Source organism: Bufo bufo, chromosome 8, assembly GCF_905171765.1.
Source record: "Bufo bufo chromosome 8, aBufBuf1.1, whole genome shotgun sequence".
Lineage (NCBI taxonomy): Eukaryota > Metazoa > Chordata > Amphibia > Anura > Bufonidae > Bufo > Bufo bufo.
Window position 1 is genome coordinate 138,103,646 of NC_053396.1, and position 24,097 is coordinate 138,127,742.

At 43.2% G+C, this 24,097-nt stretch overlaps 1 protein-coding gene across 3 annotated transcripts in view; it reads right to left on the reverse strand.

The window, feature by feature from the left end:
- Positions 1 to 24,097, reverse strand: part of MTMR1 (myotubularin related protein 1) — a 98,644-nt gene that overhangs the window by 52,144 nt on the left and 22,403 nt on the right. Inside the window, exons 3-7 of one of the 3 annotated variants that reach the window (XM_040404767.1) lie at positions 22,520 to 22,543; positions 7,175 to 7,250; positions 5,374 to 5,468; positions 4,284 to 4,391; positions 2,407 to 2,508 (exon numbers count right to left, since the gene is read on the reverse strand). In XM_040404767.1, the coding sequence (XP_040260701.1) occupies positions 2,407 to 2,508; positions 4,284 to 4,391; positions 5,374 to 5,468; positions 7,175 to 7,250; positions 22,520 to 22,543 (405 nt within the window). The remainder of the gene's footprint in view (positions 1 to 2,406; positions 2,509 to 4,283; positions 4,392 to 5,373; positions 5,469 to 7,174; positions 7,251 to 22,519; positions 22,544 to 24,097) is intronic. The other 2 variants (XM_040404768.1, XM_040404769.1) reach the window with 2 other exon arrangements.

Sequence of the window (24,097 nt, forward strand, 5' to 3'; positions counted from 1 at the left end):
TAACCACTAACAAACATCTGTGAGATAGTTGTTAGTCTGCTAGTTTACTGGGAGACTATCAGGACATAGGAATATGGCAGTCAGACAGAAGAAATGACCATGAAGTCACAGTTTAAATACATTTAATCCAGGTAGATTAAGCGTCCAGGGTTGCACTGGATTCATCCTTTCCATCTCCACAGCTGTCTTCAGTCTTAGTAAACAGTTTTTTTAAGCTTCTACGATTAATATGGAGGTCCTTCCAACATAAGGGTATAGTTTTCCTGGCAGTGAACAGATGTACTCGCAGCAAAATAAAATTTGGTTCCAGTGAGGACTAGGTCACAGGACTAAAACATGAAAACTTATTCCATCACAAAACACAATTCCATCCAAACCTGAAACCAGTGTCCAGGGTTCATTACTCATGGTGAAGGTTTTTTACTGGCCCTGAGAGGGTCTGAATATCCAAGGACATGCTGGGTGACATCTAGGCAGGTTTAACAGGAAAGTCTGCTGGTTTTAACATTTGCAAAAAGTGGCCTTAAATTACATTTTAAACCCATGAGCAGTGACCAGGTACAGGAAGACATGGTAACAAAAAGATTCTGATAAGTTAAGGGACTGTTCACATGGTGGGTTTTACCACAGAATGTTTGCGCAGATAGCCGTACAGAAATTTTGCTAACATCCCACCGGCAGCCGCATCCTTTCTGCCTCTCATTTCATTGGGAGACAGCATTGAGGATTGTGGAGCGGTGGCTTAAAGCTGTGGCCGCCCAAAGAATGGTCATGTCCCTTGTCAGCGCGACCGCAACTTTAAACCACCACCACCATGTTCCCTCCCATTGAACTGAATGGGAGGTAGAAGCCATGTGGTCGCCAGTAAAATTTCAGCGTGGGTGTACGAGCCAAAGTTCCACAGCAAAAGACGCCATGTGAACATACTCTAAGGCTCCCAAAAACATTAGACGTTTATCGGCTGACCCCAGCAACTAACTAATGTGTATGGGGCCCTGCAGACTCTCTCCAGACAGATGTGAGGTTTCTATGGTGTTTGTGTGTAGGGACTCTTAAAGGGGTTTTACAAGATTTAAATATTGATGACTTCCCCTAAGGATAGGTCATCAATATTAGATTGTTGGGGCTCCAACTCCAACCGAGCAGTTCTTTGAAGGGTCTGCAGAGATCTTCATAATATACCAAGCACAGTGCTGTACATTGTATAGAGGCTGTGCTTGGTATTGCAGCTCAATCCCATTCACTTATGGAACTGAGCTGCACAAAGGCCATGTGACCGATGGACATGACATCACTGGCCTAAGAAGAGGATGTGGTGCTTCATATACAGCTGATCGGCAGTAGGACCATTACTGATCAGATATTGATGACCTACTCTGAGAATAGGTCCCTGAAAACCCCTTAAAGGGATTCTGTCACCTCATTTTCTGTTATAGAGATGCGGACATGCACGGCTAGATCACCGCTAGCATGTCCGCAATATACCTGTCCTATAGGGCTGTGCGCTTTTATTTTGTTTAAAAAATGATTTTAGAGCTATGTAAATGAGTCTTGTAAGGTGCCCAAGGGGCCCTACGAACCTTCCTGGTGCCCAGCCATGCCCCCCTGTGAAGGAGCCCAGCACCGCCTGTGTCCTCCGAATGTCCTCCTTTCGTCAGTTAGATTGCCGTAATCTCGCGTTGTGCGAGCTCGCGCATGCGCAGTGCCGGTATAGTGTTCCTTCCCTGTGCTGGCATCAGCCTCAGGGAAGGAACTGCGCATGTGCGAGCTCGCGCATCGCGAGATTACGGCAATCTAACTGTGACAGAAGGAGGAGATTCGGAGGACATAGGCGGTGCTGGGCTCCTTCACAGGGGTGGCGTGGCTGGGCACCAAGAAGGTTCGTACAGCTCCTTGGGCACCTTACAAGACTAATTTACATATCTCTAAAATCATTTTTTAAACAAAATAAAAGCACACAGCCCTATAGGACCGGTATATTGCGGACATGCTAGCGGCGATCTAGCCGTGCATGTCCGCAGCTCTATAACCTAAAACGAGGTGACAGAATCCCTTTAAGGCCCTATTACACGGGCAGATAGAGCAGCAGAGCACCGATTACACTGCGCAATCTGCCATGTTAAAAGTTCCCATTTGCTCGTTTGTTGGGTGATCGGCAGCAGTATTATACTGCCAGATGACGGGTGGCGATCATCTTCACAATAATCTGCCCGTGTAATAGGGTCTTTAAGAAGGTTTACCATCTAAATTAGTCATTAAATTAGTCCCAAGAGTCCAGTGTTAGAAGGTATTACTATAAAGGAGATGCGTTTCCTATAACTGCAGAAATCACATCATACAACATGTAACCTCAGTTATTTCAGTATTTCAGGCCAGCATGTTATCAGGGTCAATGACTTCACTTACCATCCCATTGGAAACAGGAAATGCATTCTTTATAAGATTTTCAAAGATTTCCAGTTTGCTCTGCTCTTCCTGCTTGTACGCTAGCCGCAAGTTCCTCATATCCTTGCCAGACATAAACATAGGGACGTGTTACACAGAAAGCTATAATCTAGGGTTATAATACAAGAATGTTAAAAGCAGAGGAAGCTCAAGAATTTCACTATTTACAAGTGTCATGAGAAAATAATAGTGAACATTTCCTCTCCAGATGGCACTGCACCATGCTGACCAGTCCTATATTGTATAAGATAATGGAGGAATATCCTGCCCCATAGAGATATTGTACTCATAGATCAACGGGGGTGGAAGGGCCCTCCCCAGAAGTGCACACCTAATAGGGCTGCCTAAGTTCTCTTCGTTATGCAATGTTCAAGTATCTGTGGACTGACCTCTTGTTAAAAGTACAGTAAAGTTGTTTGGTTGCTCTCGGAACTTTGCCTCCAGCTTCCTCGCATCTGCCACTGTCCTTCAGTGTCACCTGAGATTCCCCAAACCAATAATCCCTCCTCTGCTTGCTCCCTGTCTCTGAAGCAGGCTTCCGCAGCAAGGCCTCCTTGGCACACACCCCCAGCATGGAGATGCATCCTCTTAGGGCACTGTCACACTAGCGTTTTTTTTTTCCGGTATTGAGTTCCGTCCTAGGGGCTCAATACCGGAAAAAAACGGATCAGTTTTATCCTAATGCATTCTGAATGGAGAGCAATCCGTTCAGTATGCATCAGGATGTCTTCAGTTCGGTCACTGTACGGCTTTTGGACAGAGAAAATACTGCAGCATGCTGCAGTATTTTCTCCGTCCAAAATTCCGGAACACTTATCGGAATGCCGGCATTATTTTCCATTGAAATGCATTAATGCCGGATCTGTCCCCAAGTGTTCCCGAAAAACAGATCCGGTTTTGCGGTACTGCGTAGGCGCAGACCTTTAAGAATGTGAAAAAGATAAATACCGGATCCGTTTTTCCAGATGACAACCGGAGAGAAGGATCCGGTATTGCAATGCATTTGTGAGACGGATCCGCATCCGGATCAGTCTACAAATGGTATCCGTTTGCATACAGATTGCCGGATAGGGCAGGCAGTTCCTGCAAATGTCCAACTGTTCGAAGATGGCTGCTCCTGAATAGGTATGGATTGCTGTCTGCCATTGGCAGCAGATTAGGAGATTATAGATTACGCATAAAGATTTGGATACTTTTGTGAAGACCTGAATATCTTCACTCACCACATAGCATACACGGAGACCCACTTCCACTTTAGCACCACAGAGACCACTAAATTGTATTTTATGAAATTTTAAGGTTTTTTTTTTTTTAAATCCTGTGGGCAACATTTTCTTGTCCAGTAAGATTAGAGTATTGCGATATAAAGAATCAAAGCTGCAAGTACATGGTTAGGTCAGAACAAGCACTATGGCCTCAATTCAAAGTTGGTGTTTTCCCTAGACTTTTATACGGATGACCTATCCTCTAGATAGGACATCAGCATCTGATCGGTGGGGTTCTGACACCAGGGAAACCCCGCCAATCAGCTGTTTGAGAAGGCACTAGCAATCAAAGTGGCATCTTGGTCTTCTCGCAGCTTAGCCTAGGCCATGTGACGTTACATTCATTGATGTGAATGGGGCTGAGCTGTGATACCAATGTATGGCGCTGTGCTTGGTAAGCTGAGAGAAGGCCACGGCGCTACAGACTTCTCAAAAAGCTGATTGGCAGGGTTCCTGGGTGTCAGACCCCCACCTGTCAGGTACTGATGACCTATCCAGAGGTATCAGTATAAGAGTCTCGGAGTAGACTTTAAAGTAAAAGACTTTCCTTATGTAATGCGCACAGATAGATACCTTGCAAACGATCTCTATACCACAGGAGTTACTGCCTTGGCTTTGAACTCCAATCTTCTCCACTCGGCTGATAACACTCAGAGGTACATCAAGGATGAACGGAGGGTCCTGCAATGTAATACAGGAACGTTAGATACTAAGTTAGTAAATTAAGACACTTATCCAGTCATATGAAAATAATCATACTGGCCATTCGCTGACCGTATCACAGCAAAAAGAAGTTTGCTATGCGGGTGATTGTGTCCACTAGGGGCAATAATAAGCTGGCAAAAAGCAAAAAAATAATAATAAAAAAATAATAATGAAAAAGAAAATCAGCTCATTAAAGGGCAGCATTGCTTCTTTCCTTTCCATAAAATCTGTATTTAAAAGGAAACCCCAACAAAGCCCCATCCGCTTCTACTGTACATAGCAAATCTACAGTCTAACTGTTCTAAATAAAATGTACAACTACCGTACTGACAAGTACATATTCTGCAGCACAAACACCAATGAACATATATAATTATGGGGGTCATTTATTATACTGAAATACGCCTATATTAGGCGTATTTCAGGCGCAGATGGTGGCGCAACAGTTAGTTACACCGCCATCTGTGACTTTTCCCGCTCACGCAGGTCTAAAAAGATGGGCGTGGCGTCTCATTTACCACTTTCTACGCCTGTTTCAGGTGTAGAAAAAGGTCTAAATGTAAGGCTTAGATTTAGAAGCGGCGGTGGATCCGCCAAAGTTATGAAGAGACCAGCTCCTCTACAAAACTCCGGCAGATCTACTGCCACAGATGGGCGTTATTAAGACCGGTCTTAATAAATGACCCCCTATGTCTTTATCTGTGTGCTATAGTACAACTTTATACATCTACAAGTCTACAGCTCAAAATGAAAAATGTGGGCATTTACTAATGTGCGTGCACAGAGATCCTGCTGTAAACTGCATCTAGGCTTGGAGGAATCATCTGTGCCTTGCCCGACATAGGAACACAGCTTCATGGGAAAGGGGCACCAAGTACCCCACAATTCTGGAATGAAATTGTGCCTCATACTAAGCCAACAGTAGGTAAAAATGACTACATCTCTGGTGACCACTTACCCTTTCAACATTTTTGAAGTACATCTTGAAATCCGTTACTGTTAGTGTCCCACTCACGGCCCCCCAAAATGGACAGATATACATGACATCCTTAGCTGTAAAATAAAATCATATTTTATGAAAGAGTGGAGGAAGGCTTGGCTGAAGCAGACTAAGCACCACGGGTCAAGCCTCTAAAACCATCCATCAGAGGAATCTGAAGTAGAGGCCATCAAATTAACACATCTGGCCGACCATGTAAAACTTGCACAGGTGAAATCTACCAAAAATAAGAGTCGCCATTTTTATTTTATTTTTTTAGAGACTCTCCATTCTGGCAAGCATCATGTAGATGAAACGTCAGGTACCCCGACAATGACAACTGAACCCCAGCAATCAACTTTAAGGAGTTGTGTCACTCCAGCAAATAGCATTGATCATGTAGAATGGAGAATCACTATACATTAGTAAGTGCCTTGTATTAACTTTCTGTACATAATAAAATTCTATTTGCTGAAGTGAGAGGACCCCTTTAACAACGGAGGTTCACCTAACAGAAAAAGGCTGCCAACAAACACTTTCTGCAGCATAGGTATTAGTCACTTGGATAGCTCAAGAAAACTAAAACCTTCAGCATTTGCATCCACATCCGATTCGCATATTTTTGCGGATCACACACAGGCCCATTTATTTCTATGGGTCCACAAAAAATGTGGACGGCCCAAGGATGAGATCCATGTGTTGTCCGCATCTGTATGTCCATTCTTCAGATTATAGAACGTGTCTTGTTCTTGGGCTCGAATTGCAGTCTCCTCATCGTGCAGACCTGGAAACCCAGGGACAGCCCTCTGAGCCACGTGTAAACTGTGCTGACTGGTCAAGGAACAGATGAAGAGCGTGGGCTGCTAGGCCTTGCTATATTGGTGAGAAAAACAATACCACCAAGATGCCATGGATTGATGTGGAGAAGCTCATCACTTTACTGTAGGAATGACCCGGGTTGTGGGATACGAGGTGCAACTCTACCACAACCGTGCCTGCGAGGATATGTCCTGGGAGGAGCCATCGAAATGGGAGACTGCTAGGCGGGCAGCGCCAAAAACTGGTATATATGCATGTGAACCCACTATAGCATCCTAAAGTACATTACCTACCTACTGCATCATAAACGTGAACCCCCTATTTTAGCCCAAAGTAAGGGAACCCATGTAGGCATGGTTGCAAATAGTCATTCGTTTTTGGTATTCAGAGGCTCTGTTCCTTGTTAACCTTTCTAACGATAATTGCCCAGGGTTAGAAAAACATGGCTGTTCCCCCTCCCCCCCCCCCCAAAAAAAAAAAAAACATCAACATGTCTGCCCACTGGTTGAGTGTGGTATTGCAGCTCTGAACCATTCACTTTAATGGAGCTGAGCCACAATTCCAGACACAACCCATGGACAGATGTGGTGCTGTTCCTCAAACAACTCTTTTAAGGGAAATATCCACCTTTGACCACAATTTTGCTTTTATTCTACAAACACAGGTCTAACATTCAGTTCCAATTATTTCCTAGGAGCTTATTGCTATGGTTTCCAGTGAACCCACTAATAAATCTGTCCTCATTAAGCTCCCCCTAGTGGTGGCTGCTGGCGGACAGAATTGTAATATTAACCTTTATGGATATATGGGGCATTTGGGGGGGGAACACCTCAGCGCTGATTCCCATAAAATTATATTGTATTACATAGTATATTATATACACCATAGTAAATGTCAACTAAAGAGACATATCCAGCAGGTGACTATTACATAGGGCCATGTGATCCTCATCTCCACTTACCAATGGCCTTGATAGACTCTCCAGGGAAAAGCGGTGCCTCCTCCATCTGTGCCAGCTTGTTCCCATCTCTCAAAGCCTGGCAAAAAGAAAATCTGTGTCATATCCCAGTTGAAGTGTTCCTAGAAGCACTCTTCCCCCCCTCGGAGGAGCATAGCCGCTTACAGAATGGGTGGTGAATACAGGATTAATAGGACACAGCGGGCTCCATCCAGTCTACATCACCTCATGTATAATAAATGTCATCTTTCTCTGTCTTTTCTATGGCCAAATATCCAGGGCAGACATTGATTTCTGCGGGCTGGTCATAATGGTAATGCACATGAAGTTACAGACATGTCGGTATTATGAAGCTCTCTACCGGGAGGTCAGGCGCATAAATCAATGTACAGCTTTTATATACAGCGAGAGACGGGCGTAAAGAATCAAAATCAATGGAAGCCCTAGTTCTGTAGGTTGAATGGAGCCCGCAAAAACGGGCAGCGCACACAATACCAGCCATTAATGGGAGATCCTTAAATTCTACAGCGCATCTAGACCCAATAAATGACACTGCAAAATGCTGAGGGACCAGGTGATAGCTACTACGTGCCTCTTACTAGTTATTAAATATATACAATTACAAGTTTTACTGAATCTTTCCCACAAAACTATATATAGTGTATGAAACTGCTCAGCTCCTCCAGCTCTATAACCCGCTGCCTGCACTGCATTTCACAACAACCAGCAGAATTGTGAATGCAGCTCTGGGGTATAATACAGGCTGTAACTTAGGATCAGTACGAGTAAGGTGATGCATTTACAAAGTTAGGCCTTATTCACACGTCCGTGTCAGTTTTGCGGATAGCAAAGGTTAAAGATTTTTTTCACTGTGGTTGATCAGTTTTTTTTTTTTAGTTTTTTTTTTTGCACCCAAGAAAAAGGCAAACTTTTTCTTTGCAAAATTTTTATGAATTTTCTATGCAATGGATCAGTAAAAAAAAAAAAAAAATGGACCAGACACGCATAGCATCAGTGTGCTGTCTGTAGTTTTCACAGACCCACTGAACAGGATGGGTGTGATCTGTCAGCAAAATGAGCCAACGTAGTGCATGCTGCCATCTTCCACCAACTAACAGTCTGCGGGGAAAAAAACCAAAATGTCTGAAAACAGGTAGGAAGTTCAACAGATCCATATTCTGTCTGGAGATAACGGACAGCACTAGACAGGAATCACTGACACATGAATAAGCCCTTAAAGGGGTTATCCAACCCCTATAATGCCCGGGCCCCTCATACAGGTTGTACACCCCCCCCCCCCCAAACACCTGCGTCGCTTCTGATGGCCACACGGATCAAAACATTCGGCCACAGTGGGGGCTCGGGGCCGGGGGGTGTGTCAATAGCAGGTCGTGACGGGAACGAGCCTGCTATTGGCTGCAAATCCTTCCCCACGCGGTCGCCGGATGTCTTGATGCAGCAGTTCCCTGCAGGCAACAGGAGTGACGCGGGGAGCGGGGCAAGTACAATCTATACGAGGGGCCTAGGCATTAGAGGGGTTGGATAACCCTTTTAAACTCTGTTTATATTGTAAAATTATTATTTGAAGAGGAACTCTTCAAAATTGCTTTCTAACTAGAGTTTTTTTTTTTTTTTTTTTTTAAGTTTACACTCCCTGTAAATGAGCTAAAAAATACCGAAAGATGTCGTACTTACCCCTTTCCCCCTGCTGCTACCAGCGATGCACTCCGGTTTTGCACCGCTGATGTCATCTTCCTGGTGACGTTAAATGCACACAGGTTACGGTGCAGCCAATCAGCTGTATACGGAACATTACGGAACATTGCTGCAGAGGCCAGTGAATGGCTGCAGCAGTGACCTGTGTGCACACAACGTCACCACTGCAGTCAAGAAAACAAACAGCAGCGGGGAGAAATGGAGAACAGTGGAGGAAGTGGCAAGGGGCAAAAGAGGTATTGATTTTTTTTTTTTTGGGGGGCCATTTACAGGGGCTGCCCGAGATTTTTATTTAAGTCAGACAACCCCTTTAATGTAGAACTGAAAGCAAACAAAATCAGATGGTGCAGTGTTTTATGGACCACTGTTTTGGGAGAAATATAAATTGAAGGGGTTATCCAGGATTAGAAAAATACTGCTTTCTTCTTAAACTGGCACCATGCCTGTCCAGGGGTTGTGTCTGGTATTTTAGCGCAGCTCCACTGGGAAAGGGGCTAAGCTGCAATGCCACACATAACCTGTGAACACGTGTGGTGCTGTTTGTGAAAGAAAGCAACTAGGATTTTGAAAGGCAAAAAAAATTAAAAACTGTGCAGAAAAGCCACATTGTGGCTGTACATCAGCAACTCATGGTGACATCAGTAAGGCGACATGGCCACAATGTGTAATTCCATCCTTACAGGCTTATTGAATTGCATGCATTTAGTTATAAAAATGTTTCCTCTTATTGGGTTTAATTAAAAGCCTCGTTTGGCTTCTGTCTCTGGCATCTACAGTGCATCTGTAAAGTCTTCAGATCCTTTCACTTTTTTCACATTTTGTTAATTTGCGGCCTTGTATTAAAAATAAAAAAAACATTCACGTTTTTCCCCATCTGCACTCAATATCCAATAATAGGAAAGTAAAAACAGAATTGTAGAACTTTTTTCAAATTTATTAAAAAGAAAAAAGTTGCCAAGAGCACAGTGGCTTTCATAATTCTTATATGGAAGACGTTTGGAATAACCATGACTCTTCCTAGAGCTGGCCCCCCCTGGCAAACTAAGTAATCAGGCGAGGGTGGCTCGAGTTCGCCGCTGTCCCGCTTTTCCAGGCCAACACGTTGCTGCTTTACTCACCCATTTGTGGCTTCACCTGTAGCCCAGACGCGAGAGCCCCTCTTTGCCTCCTTGCGGTGGGTCTGGCCATCGGTGTTTGACACCGCCTCCTGCAGGCTGAGGCCTGGTCCTTGCCGGCAAAGGCCTTTACCTTCTGCCAATAGGGCGAGCAAGTGCTCCCTCTGGTTCTTAAGGAGACCTTGGTGTGCACTCCAGCCTATGGCGGACCACCTAAGGCACCTTTCCCTATGGGAGAGTGCCTGAGCAATAGGTTTGCTAGCCTGCTAGTTCTAGCAAAGGTGTGTTGACCTCAGACTGTTGTTTACTGGATTGCCTGTACTCCGTCAGTCCTGATCTCAGTCTGTCCCCAACTACGATTTTGCCTGATCCCTTGGTGCTCCATACTGGTATTTCTGACCACTGTGGGTCAGCTGTCAACCACACAGACTATTTCAGGAGGTAGTGACTTGGTGGCACCCCTGCAGTGAAGTCCAGATCCCTGTATAGGGGTTAAAGGGTAAATATAGGGGACTTCCCGGATAACGCCCTTAGGTTTAGCCCAAAGCCAAACCTGTTGGTTGACTCTGCGGTTCCACATGCATACAGGCACTGCTCATCACTTTCCAATACCACCCTACAGCAAAGCATGGTGGCAACAGCTTCATGATGTGGGGTATTTTTTAGAGGCTGGGACAGGGAGACTGTTACATTCAGCTTTCCCTCAACCCTGACCAAAGCACAGAGATACAGTACAGACCAAAAGTTTGGACACACCTTCTCATTCAAAGAGTTTTCTTTATTTTCATGACTATGAAAATTGTAGATTCACACTGAAGGCATCAAAACTATGAATTAACACATGTGGAATTATATACATAACAAACAAGTGTGAAACAACTGAAAATATGTCATATTCTAGGTTCTTCAAAGTAGCCACCTTTTGCTTTGATTACTGCTTTGCACACTTTTGGCATTCTCTTGATGAGCTTCAAGAGGTAGTACCCTGAAATGGTTTTCACTTCACAGGTGTGCCCTGTCAGGTTTAATAAGTGGGATTTCTTGCCTTAGAAATGGGGTTGGGACCATCAGTTGCGTTGAGGAGAAGTCAGGTGGATACACAGCTGATAGTCCTACTGAATAGACTGTTAGAATTTGTATTATGGCAAGAAAAAAGCAGCTAAGTAAAGAAAAACGAGTGGCCATCATTACTTTAAGAAATGAAGGTCAGTCAGTCAGCCGAAAAATTGGGAAAACTTTGAAAGTAAGGGCTATTTAACCATGAAGGAGAGTGATGGGGTGCTGCGCCAGATGACCTGGCCTCCACAGTCACCGGACCTGAACCCAATCGAGATGGTTTGGGGTGAGCTGGACCGCAGAGTGAAGGCAAAAGGGCCAACAAGTGCTAAGCATCTCTGGGAACTCCTTCAAGACTGTTGGAAGACCATTTCAGGGGACTACCTCTTGAAGCTCATCAAGAGAATGCCAAGAGTGTGCAAAGCAGTTATCAAAGCAAAAGGTGTCTACTTTGAAGAACCTAGAATATGACATATTTTCTGTTGTTTCACACTTGTTTGTTATGTATATAATTCCACATGTGTTAATTCATAGTTTTGATGCCTTCATAGTCATGAAAATAAAGAAAACTCTTTGAATGAGAAGGTGTGTCCAAACTTTTAGTCTGTACTGTATAGTTGGTGAAAACCTAGTCCAGGACCTCAGACTGGGCCAAAGGTTCATCATCCAATAAAACAATGACCCCAAGAACAGCCGAGACAACACAGGAGTGACAGGGACAACTCTGTGAATGTCCTTGAGTGGCCGAGCCAGAGCCCTGACCTGAACCCAATCGAACATGTCTGGAGAGACCTGAAAATGGCTGTCCACTGACTGTCCACATCCAACCTGACAAAGTTTAAGAGGATCTGCAGAGAAGAATGGCATAAAATCACCAAATCTAGGTGTGCAAACCTTGTGGCATCATACCCAAGACCATTGGAGGCTGTAATTGCTGCCAAAGGTGCTTCAACTAAGTATTGAGCAAAGGGTCTGAATACTTATGTCAATGCAAGATTTGAGTTTTTACTTTTCAATAAATTAGCAGATTTACAACATTCTGGTTTCTCATTATCGGGTATTGAGTGTAGAATGATGGGGTAATTTTTTTTTATTTTATCACAAGATAGCAACGTAACAAAATGTAAAAAAGTGAAAGGGTCTGAAGACTTTCCAAATGCATCGCATACAGACTATAGAGCAAGTTGAACAATGCCATTTTGTGATACCGAGAGACATTTATCAAGGCCTATCAGCCTAAAGTCACAGATTATGGCGCACGGTATGTGTGCACTATAATTTGCAACTCTTTGAGCTTCTCAGCACTTTTCAGAAGAAAAAGGGTCGTGGCTTAGTGGAAGGGCTGTGGCTCAGCGCCGCTGCAGCATTTACTATAGCTTTTGCCAGAAAGTGGAAGAAGTTATAGCTGAAGGCTACACCAGCCTGTGAATGGCGTAGACTTCAGTTTCGGGCGCACGGCAGAGTAGAGATGCGCCTGATTTGTTAAGAGGCTTCACGCCAGCGCAGGGAGTTCAAGACTGGCGGATGGATTTGGAAGTTTTGATATATCTCCCCGACTGGCTTCTCACCTGAGCAACCTTCTAAGCTGATTTATGACCAAATCACAGTTCATCTAGGATTTGATTATAAATCATAAAGATCATTCTCTAGGGGAAAGAGAGGGACTGCAGGCTACAACCTTCAGAAGGCCAGACTGATGGATTTTTTACAGAAGGACATTCTGCAGCCTGCTACATAGTGTAAATACATGGCAGCTGCAGAAGCAATACAAAGCAAAATGTGTCATTAAATCCAATAAAAATTTAGTTTTTTTTATAACAAAGCACATGCAATTCAATGAAAAAAACAGAAGCATTGATTCCTTGATAACATGCCTGGTTGAGGGTGAGTGGCTGCCAGGTACCCTTGACATAACTAATATCTGAGAAAAACAGGACTAGAGAGGGATAATCCAACCAATCTGATGTATTTCTCTCCCTAATGTAACCAAGGATCAATCTACAGTCAACTCAGGTTTAAAGACATTCTGCTAAAACAAGAAATAACCCCAATCAAAAGAGAAAATGACAAAATTCTAATTAAAATGTGTATGAAAAATAACAACCAAGAGCTATATCATATCTGATGCCTCAATACTACCCTGTGAGAATGAGGCAGTAAAATCTGACAATGTAGAGTCATGTTCAGTGGCAAAAAGTAAAATAAAAAGTGCTTTACAAAACCTCAATCACATGTGGCCGAAACTTTAAGTAAAGTACCAGGTAGAGAACATTGTTTAAAATGATGTTCCCAGAATGGCAACATCTCACTGATCCACAGAATAGGTGATAAGTGTCTATTGGTGGGGGTCCAACCACTGGCTTCCTCACCAATTATGAGAATGGAGACCCCGTGTCCCCTGTTTGAATGGAGCGCTGGTTAAGAATGTTCCCTGCCTCTCTATTAAATTCATTGGGATTGCCTGAGGCAGACGAGTGCTGTACTTGACTTTAGCAGTCCTGTAGACTTCGAAGGGAGTGGCAGCACCCATGCTTGACCCTTGAGGGACACGGGATCCACATCCTTTTAGCTGGGATGGAAGGGGGTCAGTGGTTGGATCCCCACCGATCATACATTCATCATCTATCCTGAGGACAGGTGATAAAGTATCATTCTGGAACAACCCCCTTGACCAGTCCTAAACGACTCGTGACTTCAATGGAAATGAATGGGAAAATGAATAAGGTCATAGGAATGTTTCAAGTCATATCATACAGTGTTTTACGGTATGTTGGAACTCCCCAACCCAGTGGAAGCATACTCTTTTGGCCTCAGTCAGGTGAACGGTGGCCTATGTTCTAGGACTTCACGTCCAATGCAGTATGACCGTAGTCACTCGCCCAGACCTTAATGGCGTAGTCTAGAACATATGGTGTTCTCACGGGTGATGATGGCTTCTAAATGAGCAGTATACGTACATGATGGATTGTTCTAGGACAGATCTAAAACCTAGAGACATGCACTACGGTGATATAAAATATAGGGGTACAACTTGCCAACTGCTCAGCCTCCGTTTCGGAATGGTAGCCATTGTGCTCGTCCTGTATATCCTGTGTATGCACGAGGCGGGACAGAACAGGGGCAACAAGAGAGAAATAATCATGCAGACAACAGATAAAAGGACAGGTTAGACTTAAAAGACAAGTTCAAGACGTTAGCCATAAGTGCGCACAAAGTGGAGGCTAAATGTCCTCTTTGGCAGGTAAGTCACCACATGCGGAACAAGGGGAAGGAATGATACGTAGGTATTTGTTCTTATAGGAAACACTCCACTTCCAGCAGGAGTATACATCTTAGAATGACTCCTCGTGGGGGTTGTTGAGTTGTCATGGCCTCAAGGGCATCATCTGCACCAAATATATCAGCAGAGAACAGTTCCATGAGATCAATATAGTATCTATGTATTCAGACCATGCACCTGCACTTGGGAGCTGCAGGGACCCTGCAAGTGCCCCGGATATCAGCTCCAAAAGGCCAGATACAAAGTTCTTTTTTTTTTTTTTATAGTTTGTGTGTTGTAAGGGAATGTTCCACATACAATGTTAATTAAAACCAAATGGTAATTATTCTTTTTTCTTTGTAGATTTTTTTTAATTTATATTTTCTGGGGGCAACCATCATGTCTGATCTGTTGTCAACAGCCTTCTGAGAGCCACATGGCCCATAGACATAATAGACTGGAAGGGACTCGATAGGATAGTTTTCTAGACATGCTCTGTGACCTGTGCAGAGGTCATTCTGCAGGGAGGGAGTAGATATGTCAATCACCTACTGGGAGCGGTGGATCTTGTCTATGGACTCTGTCTATGAGATGACTGCCGATCAGTGGTCTGTACAGACCAGGAGGTGTCAGACTATTATTAGGTTCATCGGCTAGTGTATTCTAGGATGCACCAAAATTTCTTTAAACATATGTTAAGGTGGTTGACCCATGAAAAATATTCTACATTTTTCAAACCACAACCTGGATCTGAATATTTTTGCACTTGCATGCAATTGCAAATTTAGTGCACTCGATGAGCAGCCTACTCTACATGGCTGTCTGATCATTAGACTATTTCATATGTAATCCCTCTATTGTATCACTCACTCATTTGATGCAATTGTACGTTTCTATTTCTTCTTGGTTTTAAAGCCGTTAATAAACAAATATTTAAGGCTAGTTTCACACTAGCGGCAAGGAACTCGGGCAGGCTGTTCAGGCGGGTGAACAGCCTGTCAGATCCGTCCTGCCGCTAGTGCACGCGTGCCCCCAGACTATTGCTCCGGCCCCATTGACTCAATGGGGGCGGGGCGGAGTTCCGGCGGCAGCACGGCAGCGCATGCAGAGAGGCGGCCGGACTAAAAGTACGACATGTCCTTGCCGCTAGTGTGAAAGTACCCTTAAAAAGAAAAAGAAAACTTTAGCACACTCAATGAGCTAATCAATAAAATGTATCTGTATAGCACCACCTGCTGTTTGTTCATTTCCGTATTTCTCTGTCCACCACACTGAGGTGGACGCACATGCTCCGTTCTATCCTACTGTTAGAAGCTGTGAGAGTTACAGGGAGGGAGCTGCAGCAGAAAGGACAATCCGCCTGAGCTGTGATAGTGAGAGGGCTGCAGCAGAAAGGACACGCCCCCTGAGCTGCCAGCTGTAAATATAGCAGAGCAATTGGCGCAATGAATGGGGAGATCTCCGGATCTATGTGAGGTACAGGGCTCGTTCTAGCTTGGTTACAAAGAGAATGTCATGCACAATAGGATGTCCGATTTTGATTTTTTTTTTACGTTAATCATGCGATTACCCCTTTAAACATAAAGACTTGATTTAAACAATAGGTCATTTTCCAACAAAACACACATAGCTGAAATGCTTACGCTGCACATCACGGAAACTTGTGCACTGCAAGTTTGAGCATAGAATTCAGCGGAAGACATACATAACATGACAGACCAGCAATTACAAGACAACACTTGAAAGCAGCCAGACACACAACATGCATGTAATAAATACAGCAGAGCGGTCACGCGGATCACTGATCAGACAGTGGAGATGTAACCATCATGCCTCTTGCATTATCAAACAGAATATCAGGCACCATTACAGGATGGATATCGTACTCACACTAACATTTACCTGTAAGCAATCCCGTTATTATCAGCAATGCAATGCACAAATACACATTTAAATTAATCAAACCATTACAGGAATATTTACCCTTTACATATAAAGTGGTGCAGATGTTTGGTATATAGCATAAAACCTTATCATTCACCGTAAAACATCACAGAGACAAAGAAACAAAACAAGCAACAAGTAATGGTTATGGCCGGCAAGCAATATGGAGCCTAAACCAGGATGCGATAACAGTGCGGTCTGTATTACCAGTAGTAATCATTTTAAGCGCTCTGTAGAGAGCAATTTTATTATTGCACGCTAAAACTCATTTTTTCAATTGATCTGTTTTAAAAATGTTGAGCCCCTTTCTCTGTACAGCTTTGAGATTCTCTAGTAGTGGGCTCTGAATTTGAACTTTTTTCCGCCATGCAGCTCAGCTGACGGCTCCTTATCTCTGACTTCCTAAACTCTCATTATAGCTCAATTCTTATCTTACTGATAAGAATGTGGCTTAAATAAGTGTTTAAGACCTTTTAGCAATTTAGAGATAAGGTTTAGTACATGACCGGCACAAAGTGAAAGTATGATTCACACAGCTAGACAAGTTAAACCTTTGTGACAGAACGGGTAAATATTTTTAATAAAGACCAATTGAAGAAATTATTTTAGCCCAAAATGAGTACCATTCAATCATAAAAAATTGGCCCTGAAAGTGTACATAGCCTTTAAATTTAAATAAATATTCTATTCTACAACAGTTTTCTATCTTGGTGGGATGTACAGAGTTCTTAATCCATATGCCCCTTTTGATGAGCATAATGTTAGAACTAAAGTTAAAAGAGGTATTCTGGGCTCCTAATATTGATAACCTATCCTCTAGGTCAGCAGGGATCCCTGAAGCACTTGAATGAGAGCTGACCTGCAGTGATGAAGCACGGTCACAGCACTTTGAACAGAGCTGTGCTTCTGGCTCCGTTCAAAGTGCTAATTGTGGGGCTGACGGCTGCAGAGAACAGTGATCAGTGGGGTTGCCCGGTGTCAGAACCCCACCGATCATATTGATAGATCCAGAGGATAGGTCATTAATACCTGGAGCCTGGAAAACACTGTAATAACACTTAAAAGGGTTTTCTGCGATTTTTTTTTACCGATGACCTATCTTCTTGATAAATCATCAATATTTGATCTTGGGGGTCCGACAATTGGGACTCCCACCAATCAGCTGTTTGAGAAGGCACCGGCGCTCCTGTGAGTGCCGTGGCCTTCTCCTTGCTCACCAAGCACAGCGCCGTGGATTGTATAGTGCCTGTGCTTGGTATTACAGCTCAGCCCCATTCACTTCTAAGGGGCTGAGCTGCGTCTAGGGGCCACGTGACCAGTGAGCGTGTCGTCACAGGCCTAGGAAAAGCTATGAGAAGACTGTAGTGCTACAGAGAGTACTGCTGCCTTCTCAAACAGCTGATTGGCGGGGGTCTTGGTGTGTCGAACCCCCACTGTTCAGATACTGATGACCTATCCAGCGGATAAGTCATCAGTATTTAAGTCTAGGAAAACCCCTTTAACATTTACAGAGACAGAGCAATAAGGTGAACATAACCGAAATAGGGAATATAAGGCAGGTCATTGGAAAACTAGATTGGTGACAACACCTATAAGCAGCTGTCACTTATCAGTGTATGATTCCAAGAAGTGGCTAAAAAGGACATCTAAAGATACCCTCCTTTTAAAAAAAAAACAAAAAAAAAAACCCCAACACATCAACCGGGAAGCGAACAATTACATGGTGCCCTCCATCTTTTCAGCTGTAGGTCTGCCAATTTCCAGGCTCCTCTTCTGCCATCCAATAAGGCTGTACTGCTTCTCAGACTGTCTGATGCACACTGAGTTGTCACAATACCAAAATTTGATTCGGTTTCAATACTAAGAAAAGGCATTGCGATACTTGATATGAGGCAAAAAAAATAAAAACCTTTGAGAAAAAAATAAAAGAAAAAATTTTTGCATCACCATTTTCTGAGAGCCACAACTTTTTTTTTGGTGGGCTAAACTCTAGTTTTATTGGTACCATTTTTGGGGTACATAGAACTTTTGTTCACCAAGTTTTTTGGGGGGACAAGGTGACAAAAAAATAATAAATTGTGAACTGCATGTTTTTAATTTTTTTTCGTTATGGCGGAATGGCACAGGAAAAAAAATAGTTGACATTTTTGGACCCAGTGATACCTGATATTTTTATTTTTTAGTGTTTACATTTTTTTTATATGTAAAATTGGGAAAGGGAAGCGATTTAAAACTTAATATGTTTTTTTTTTTATTTATAACTTTTAGCCTTCTTGGGGGGTTAGACCCTGGGATCTTTTGATCCCTTATCCTACTCACCCTAATAGAGATCTATTAGGGTGAATGGGATTCTGACACACTCCCTGATGAGCTGTGCCTTGTGCACAGCTTAGCAGGGAGGTTACTGTGACAGCCATGTGAAGTCTCAGCAGGCCTCAGGGTGTCATGGTAACCGATTGGAGCTCTGTATTTTCACTGTCGGGGCTACGATCAGAAGGCAGAGGGAGTCGCATCCCTCTGCCTTGCCTCACAGATGCCACCATCACTGTTAAATGCACCATCTGAGGGGTTAATTGACCAGTTTTGGCGTGATGGCTGATAATGGTCATTGCGGTCGGTTGTTTGCTGTATTATACAGCTAGCAAACCGCAACACCCCGCTCCGTACAATTCCCTGCACATAATGCGCGCCATGTTCTCTGATAGTGACTGATACTAGGCTGTGCAATAGCGCAGCTTAGTATCGAAAAAACTCCAGCCCTGGTATATCGAACCAGGTATCAAAGTATTGAAAAAATATCGAGAACTCATCCAGACCTAGTCCAAAACACTTCCTGCTTGTCCAGCCCTGCTCTTGGATTGGCCGGCACCGTTCACACGCACCGTGTTGACTAATCTGAGGGCAGAAGGAAGTATCTTGGACTAGCAATGCACAGTGTACACCAGGTAGTCTGAGAAGTGCTGCAACCATCATGGATGGCAAAAAAAAGACCTAGAAATTGGTCGATCTGCAGCTGAAAAGGAGGCCACCAGGTAAGTGTTCTGTAATTCCTAGGTTAATGTGATTTTTTTTGGTCAAAGTGTCCACAGCCTTTAAAAAGGCTGAGATGAGAACTCTTGGAGGTTCAGGTATTTATCTTTTTGAGGGAATAAAAAGCAATCAATCTGTAATTCCCTAGTTTGTTAAAAAAGGTTGCGAGGGACCACAGTGTTCCTCCCATGTCACAACATCTAAATTGACCTGCAATGTAAAGACCCCAACAAATAAGTCCTCAGGTCTCACCTTCCAGGACCCCTGTGAGAGTGATATAGGGGAAAGACATATTGGGGTTCACTGCAGTAAAGTGATAACCTTGTGTAACATGGAAGGAGGACAATCAGAAACCAGGAGATTAATATACAGATTTCTTACAGACTACTTAAAGCTGACCGGCTAGTTTAATGTTGAATACCGGACGTTCACTTAAGCTCAGTAAACACATTGAAAGGTTGAGGATCAGGCACGCCTTGTCTGTTGATGAGGATCAGGCGGGCTGGGCTGTGGAAGAATGGCACTAAACAAACCGCATCACGCTGCACAAATATTGATCGTCTTCCAATGATGTGGAGCAGCCTTGAGCAACACATAGATCAAGCTGTCAAGGATCCTTACACACCAGTAACAAACAAGAACGGTGGATTACATGAAACCATACGAATCCATATAATTCCAGAGGGTTCATTAAAGGGGTTTTCCAAGATGCCATACTGTGTAAGGCTTGGTGAGCTAAGAGAAAGCTGTGGTTGATCGTCGAGGAGTCTCAGACCCACACTAGAAAGATACATCAGTTAATATATCTAGGAAAACCCATTTAAGGCCTTTCCTCAGGATAGGTCATTGGTATCTGATCAGCGGGGGTCACCGGTGTCGGAGCCCCACCGATCAGATACTAATGACCTATCCAGAGGAGCTGGAGAAGCTTTTGGAGAACGCACCGGTGCTCCTGTGAGTGCCACGGCCTTCTCCCGGCTCACCAAGCACAGCGTTGTACATAGTATAGCGGCTGTGCTTGGTATCGCGCTCAGCCCCATTCACTTCTATGGGGTTGAGCTGCTCCTAAGTCACATGAGCAATGAACGAGTCGTCACTTGCCTAGGAAAAGCCATGAGAAGGCACCAGTGACTTCTCAATCAGCTAATAGGCGGGGGTCCCACCATTAGCCAGGTGTTTACCCATAGCTATGTATGTCAGTGCCACTATTGCTGTCAATCATTCAAGAGTTTAATTTTTTTTGTTCTTTCTCCCCCTTTTAAAAAAATCAAGATTATCAAAAGATATTAAAAAGGAGTCCTATGAGACATCAGAGTGTGATATACCAATTTTAAGGCCAATTGGAGCATATTTAATTCAGACACAAATATAATTTTTTGTAAAATTTCACTAATTAGACACAAAACCAATTTCAAGAAATTGTCTCATCTCTAGAACATGGTTCCCGATTGCCGTTTCTTCTAAATGCAGAACCTCAATGAAGAGTTTAAATGGAGCAGTGGTCAAGCATGTGTGGTGCCCCTCTACCCAAAGAAACCAACAGGAACAGCCGACTACAACACTCCGCTACTTCCGTCAGCCCTCCACACAATGATCGGAGCAGCAGGGTGTATGATTGAACGCAGCTTCATGCAAACCGCTGCTCACTTCAATTACATCAAGAGGAGGGTTAGGGGATTCAGGAACCTCACTGTAATTATAATGGGAATCTCAAGCTCAGATATTTTTGTCCTATCATGTGGATTGGTGACAAACATCCATTGTGGTAAAGCACCTTTAAAAGGGGGTGACTGGTTTAGAAAACCCACTACCAAGTTACTAAATGGATCACCATCTATTTGTCCGTGAGTGGCTATAAGGTGTATCTCTTCCTCAGGAAGACCTCTCACATCCATTCATTACACTGATGCCCCACCGCCAATAGAAATGGTGTAATACTTCCTTTTCCCTGCGGAGGAGCTGCAGGAAAACTCAACACTTGTTGCCATGTTCCCCCACATTATTATCATATGACCTTTTTAAGAAAAAGAGAACTATGTGCTGGAGCTATAGCTCCTGCCAACTTTACTGTCTTCTGTCCAGAGATTGGACCAGACCGTGTACCTTGTGCACAATGTTGCAAAGTGTAGATGCTATGGGCCCATAATGATTCCTTCATTTTATACTAAGACACACAAAAGAAACTCGGAATGCTCAATTTGCAAGGCATATTATGCTGGTGCTCTACTGTAGAATTATTGCTTCTGGGATGAAGAAAAAAAGCATGCCTCACGGGACACCGCATGGTGTACATAAAGGGCCACAAAAGGGACTCCATAGGCTCTCAAAGAACTGCCATACAGGGTCTGTGTATCTGCATAAGCTGTAAGGGTCCCATACACCACCTTCAATGGTTGATGGTCAAATGTTTGTTGACAGCCATCTCTCCCGAATGCCCCATACATGTGTTTCAATGCCAAGAAAAAGCTTCATGGGAGAATAAAAGGATTGGGCACTGAAATTCAACATGCCTGATCATATATATATATATATATATATATATATATATATATATATATATATATCAAAAACGGGGGCTCAAATATAGAATTCTTTGATTTCCTTCAAAGAACTCCACAGCATTCTTAATATCTATATTCATTATACTGTCCTATAAGATTGAATATTCAACAATACCAAAAAAGTTGAAGAATGCAAGGACCATGAAATCGTCTGGAGTTACTGGCGCCCTCAGGACAAAACACATTTTTAGCTTCTGTTGGAATTTCCATGAAAAAAAAAAGAAGATTTTCAAGCAGCAAAATACGGTTCAAAGACACTGCACAAGCTGACCATCAGACGTCAATGTGGAGCCTGTTCAACCGTAAAATACAAAACACAGACACAAGTGAGGCTACACAGCAGGCAAACACAGCACAACTAATACAAGCAAAGAACACAGGCTGGAAAACCTGAAAAAAACGTCTTCACGGCAGAAGGAAAAGGCAACCTGCAGGACGAGCATCAAGATCTCCAAATGTACAAGAGGGGGAAAAAACCCTCGTAATCTTGGAATCTGTTTACCCCATTTCAGATTATTTCATCTGCTTGGTAAATGTTCTGCAGTAATTTCTGCATCAGATAAGAGATTTTGATACTCAATAATACGGGAAAAAAAAAATTCAACACGAGGCACATAGTGGACAAAACAGGCAAGAGGCCAACCACTGGACACCGGACATATCTTACCCTTGTATCGGGCCTCTTGTAGACCTGTTAAAATGCACAACAGTGTCAAGACAAGGTAAAATTCAGCCGGATCTTTCTATAAAAAGTCACATCGTTAGTACACTACATGGGTGGGTTTTCTTTTTCAGAGAAACGGTCATTTATTTAGGCTACTTTCACATCTGTGTTGTGCTGTTCGGTCCCAAGATCCGGCGCAGGATCTCAAAACCGCAGTACAACGCTTCAGTTTTGTCCCCATTCATTGTCAATGGGGACAAAGCTGAACGGGGTGCACCAGAATGGATTCCGTTATGGTTTGTTGTGTTCCCATGCCGGACACAAAACCGCTGCTAACAGCGCTTTTGTGCGCGTCATGGGATACTGATCAAGACTGATCCGGCATGAAACACAATGTAAGTCAATGCTGCCGGATCCGTTCTTCAGGACACGAAAAAAACCGGTCTTGTTCATTTTAGAGGTAATACAACCGGATCCGTTCTGAACAGATGCAGCCGGTTGTATTATAATAATGGAAGCGTTTTGCTGTGGTTTTGAGATTCCACACCGGATCTCAAAACAGGACAGCAAAAGCGCAGATGTGAAAGTAGCCTTTATTTTTGAGATATGTAATTTATTTTGCATTATATCTGCTTCTGCAAATTTTGTTTTACTCGATTGTACCCTTTTATTGTCAACCCCTAAAAACTAAAATAAAAAAAATAAAAAATAAAAAAGATATATAAAATTATATAATTTATATTGTGAAGCAGAGACCATCAGCAAGCGGCGTAGCTGCAGCTGAGGGATCTACCTGTAATGACTAGATATATATGCAATGGTATGGCTTGTCTATTTCCAGCACCCATACTGTACCCATGTATGACGTATTCCCTAACTGACCTTTTAAGGTGAATTCACACATCATGGATTTGTCGTAGAAATGAGCCCTTTATAATAAATTCTGCACCTAACCGTGGTTTTTCAGATTTGTTGCAAAATCCATGTCCACGTCTCATGATATATTTGCAAGTCAGACTGCTGTTTTTAAAAACTTTTGGGAGGAAGCATGGATTGGAACATGGTAATATGCATCTTCCAGATCCAAGCTTTCCATCCAGCAATCCTGGAAGAGGAGATCTACAGTTGATTTTATCGTCTCCATACAAAAAAAATTGTAGACCAGAGATCTGTTTAATTTTTTTAGATTTAAAATCATTCTGAATGTTCCATTTGTTTTTTTTTTTCACCAAAAATAGAGGAGAATAAAACCCTTTGCCCCTCTCTGTTTTGGGAACCGGGCAAACTACCCCTTTGTCCAAGAGGGAGAAAACTTCTAACTCCAAAGCATTTCTTCTTTCCGGATTTTTGGGACATGCTGTCTGGGCAAAAAAAATCTGGTGGAGGAGAAAGGAATTCCAGACGGAATCCGTTTTCTATTACACTTACACCTCCAGGCTGGAAGAAACTGAGATAGTCTCCCCCAATATTTCTGGATAAGCTGTGAGACTCTTCCATAACCAGCTTATCTATACAAGCTTGACATAGTGGTTTAATATAAGAGGCTGCTAAACCTACTTTACATCCTACACATTCTTTATG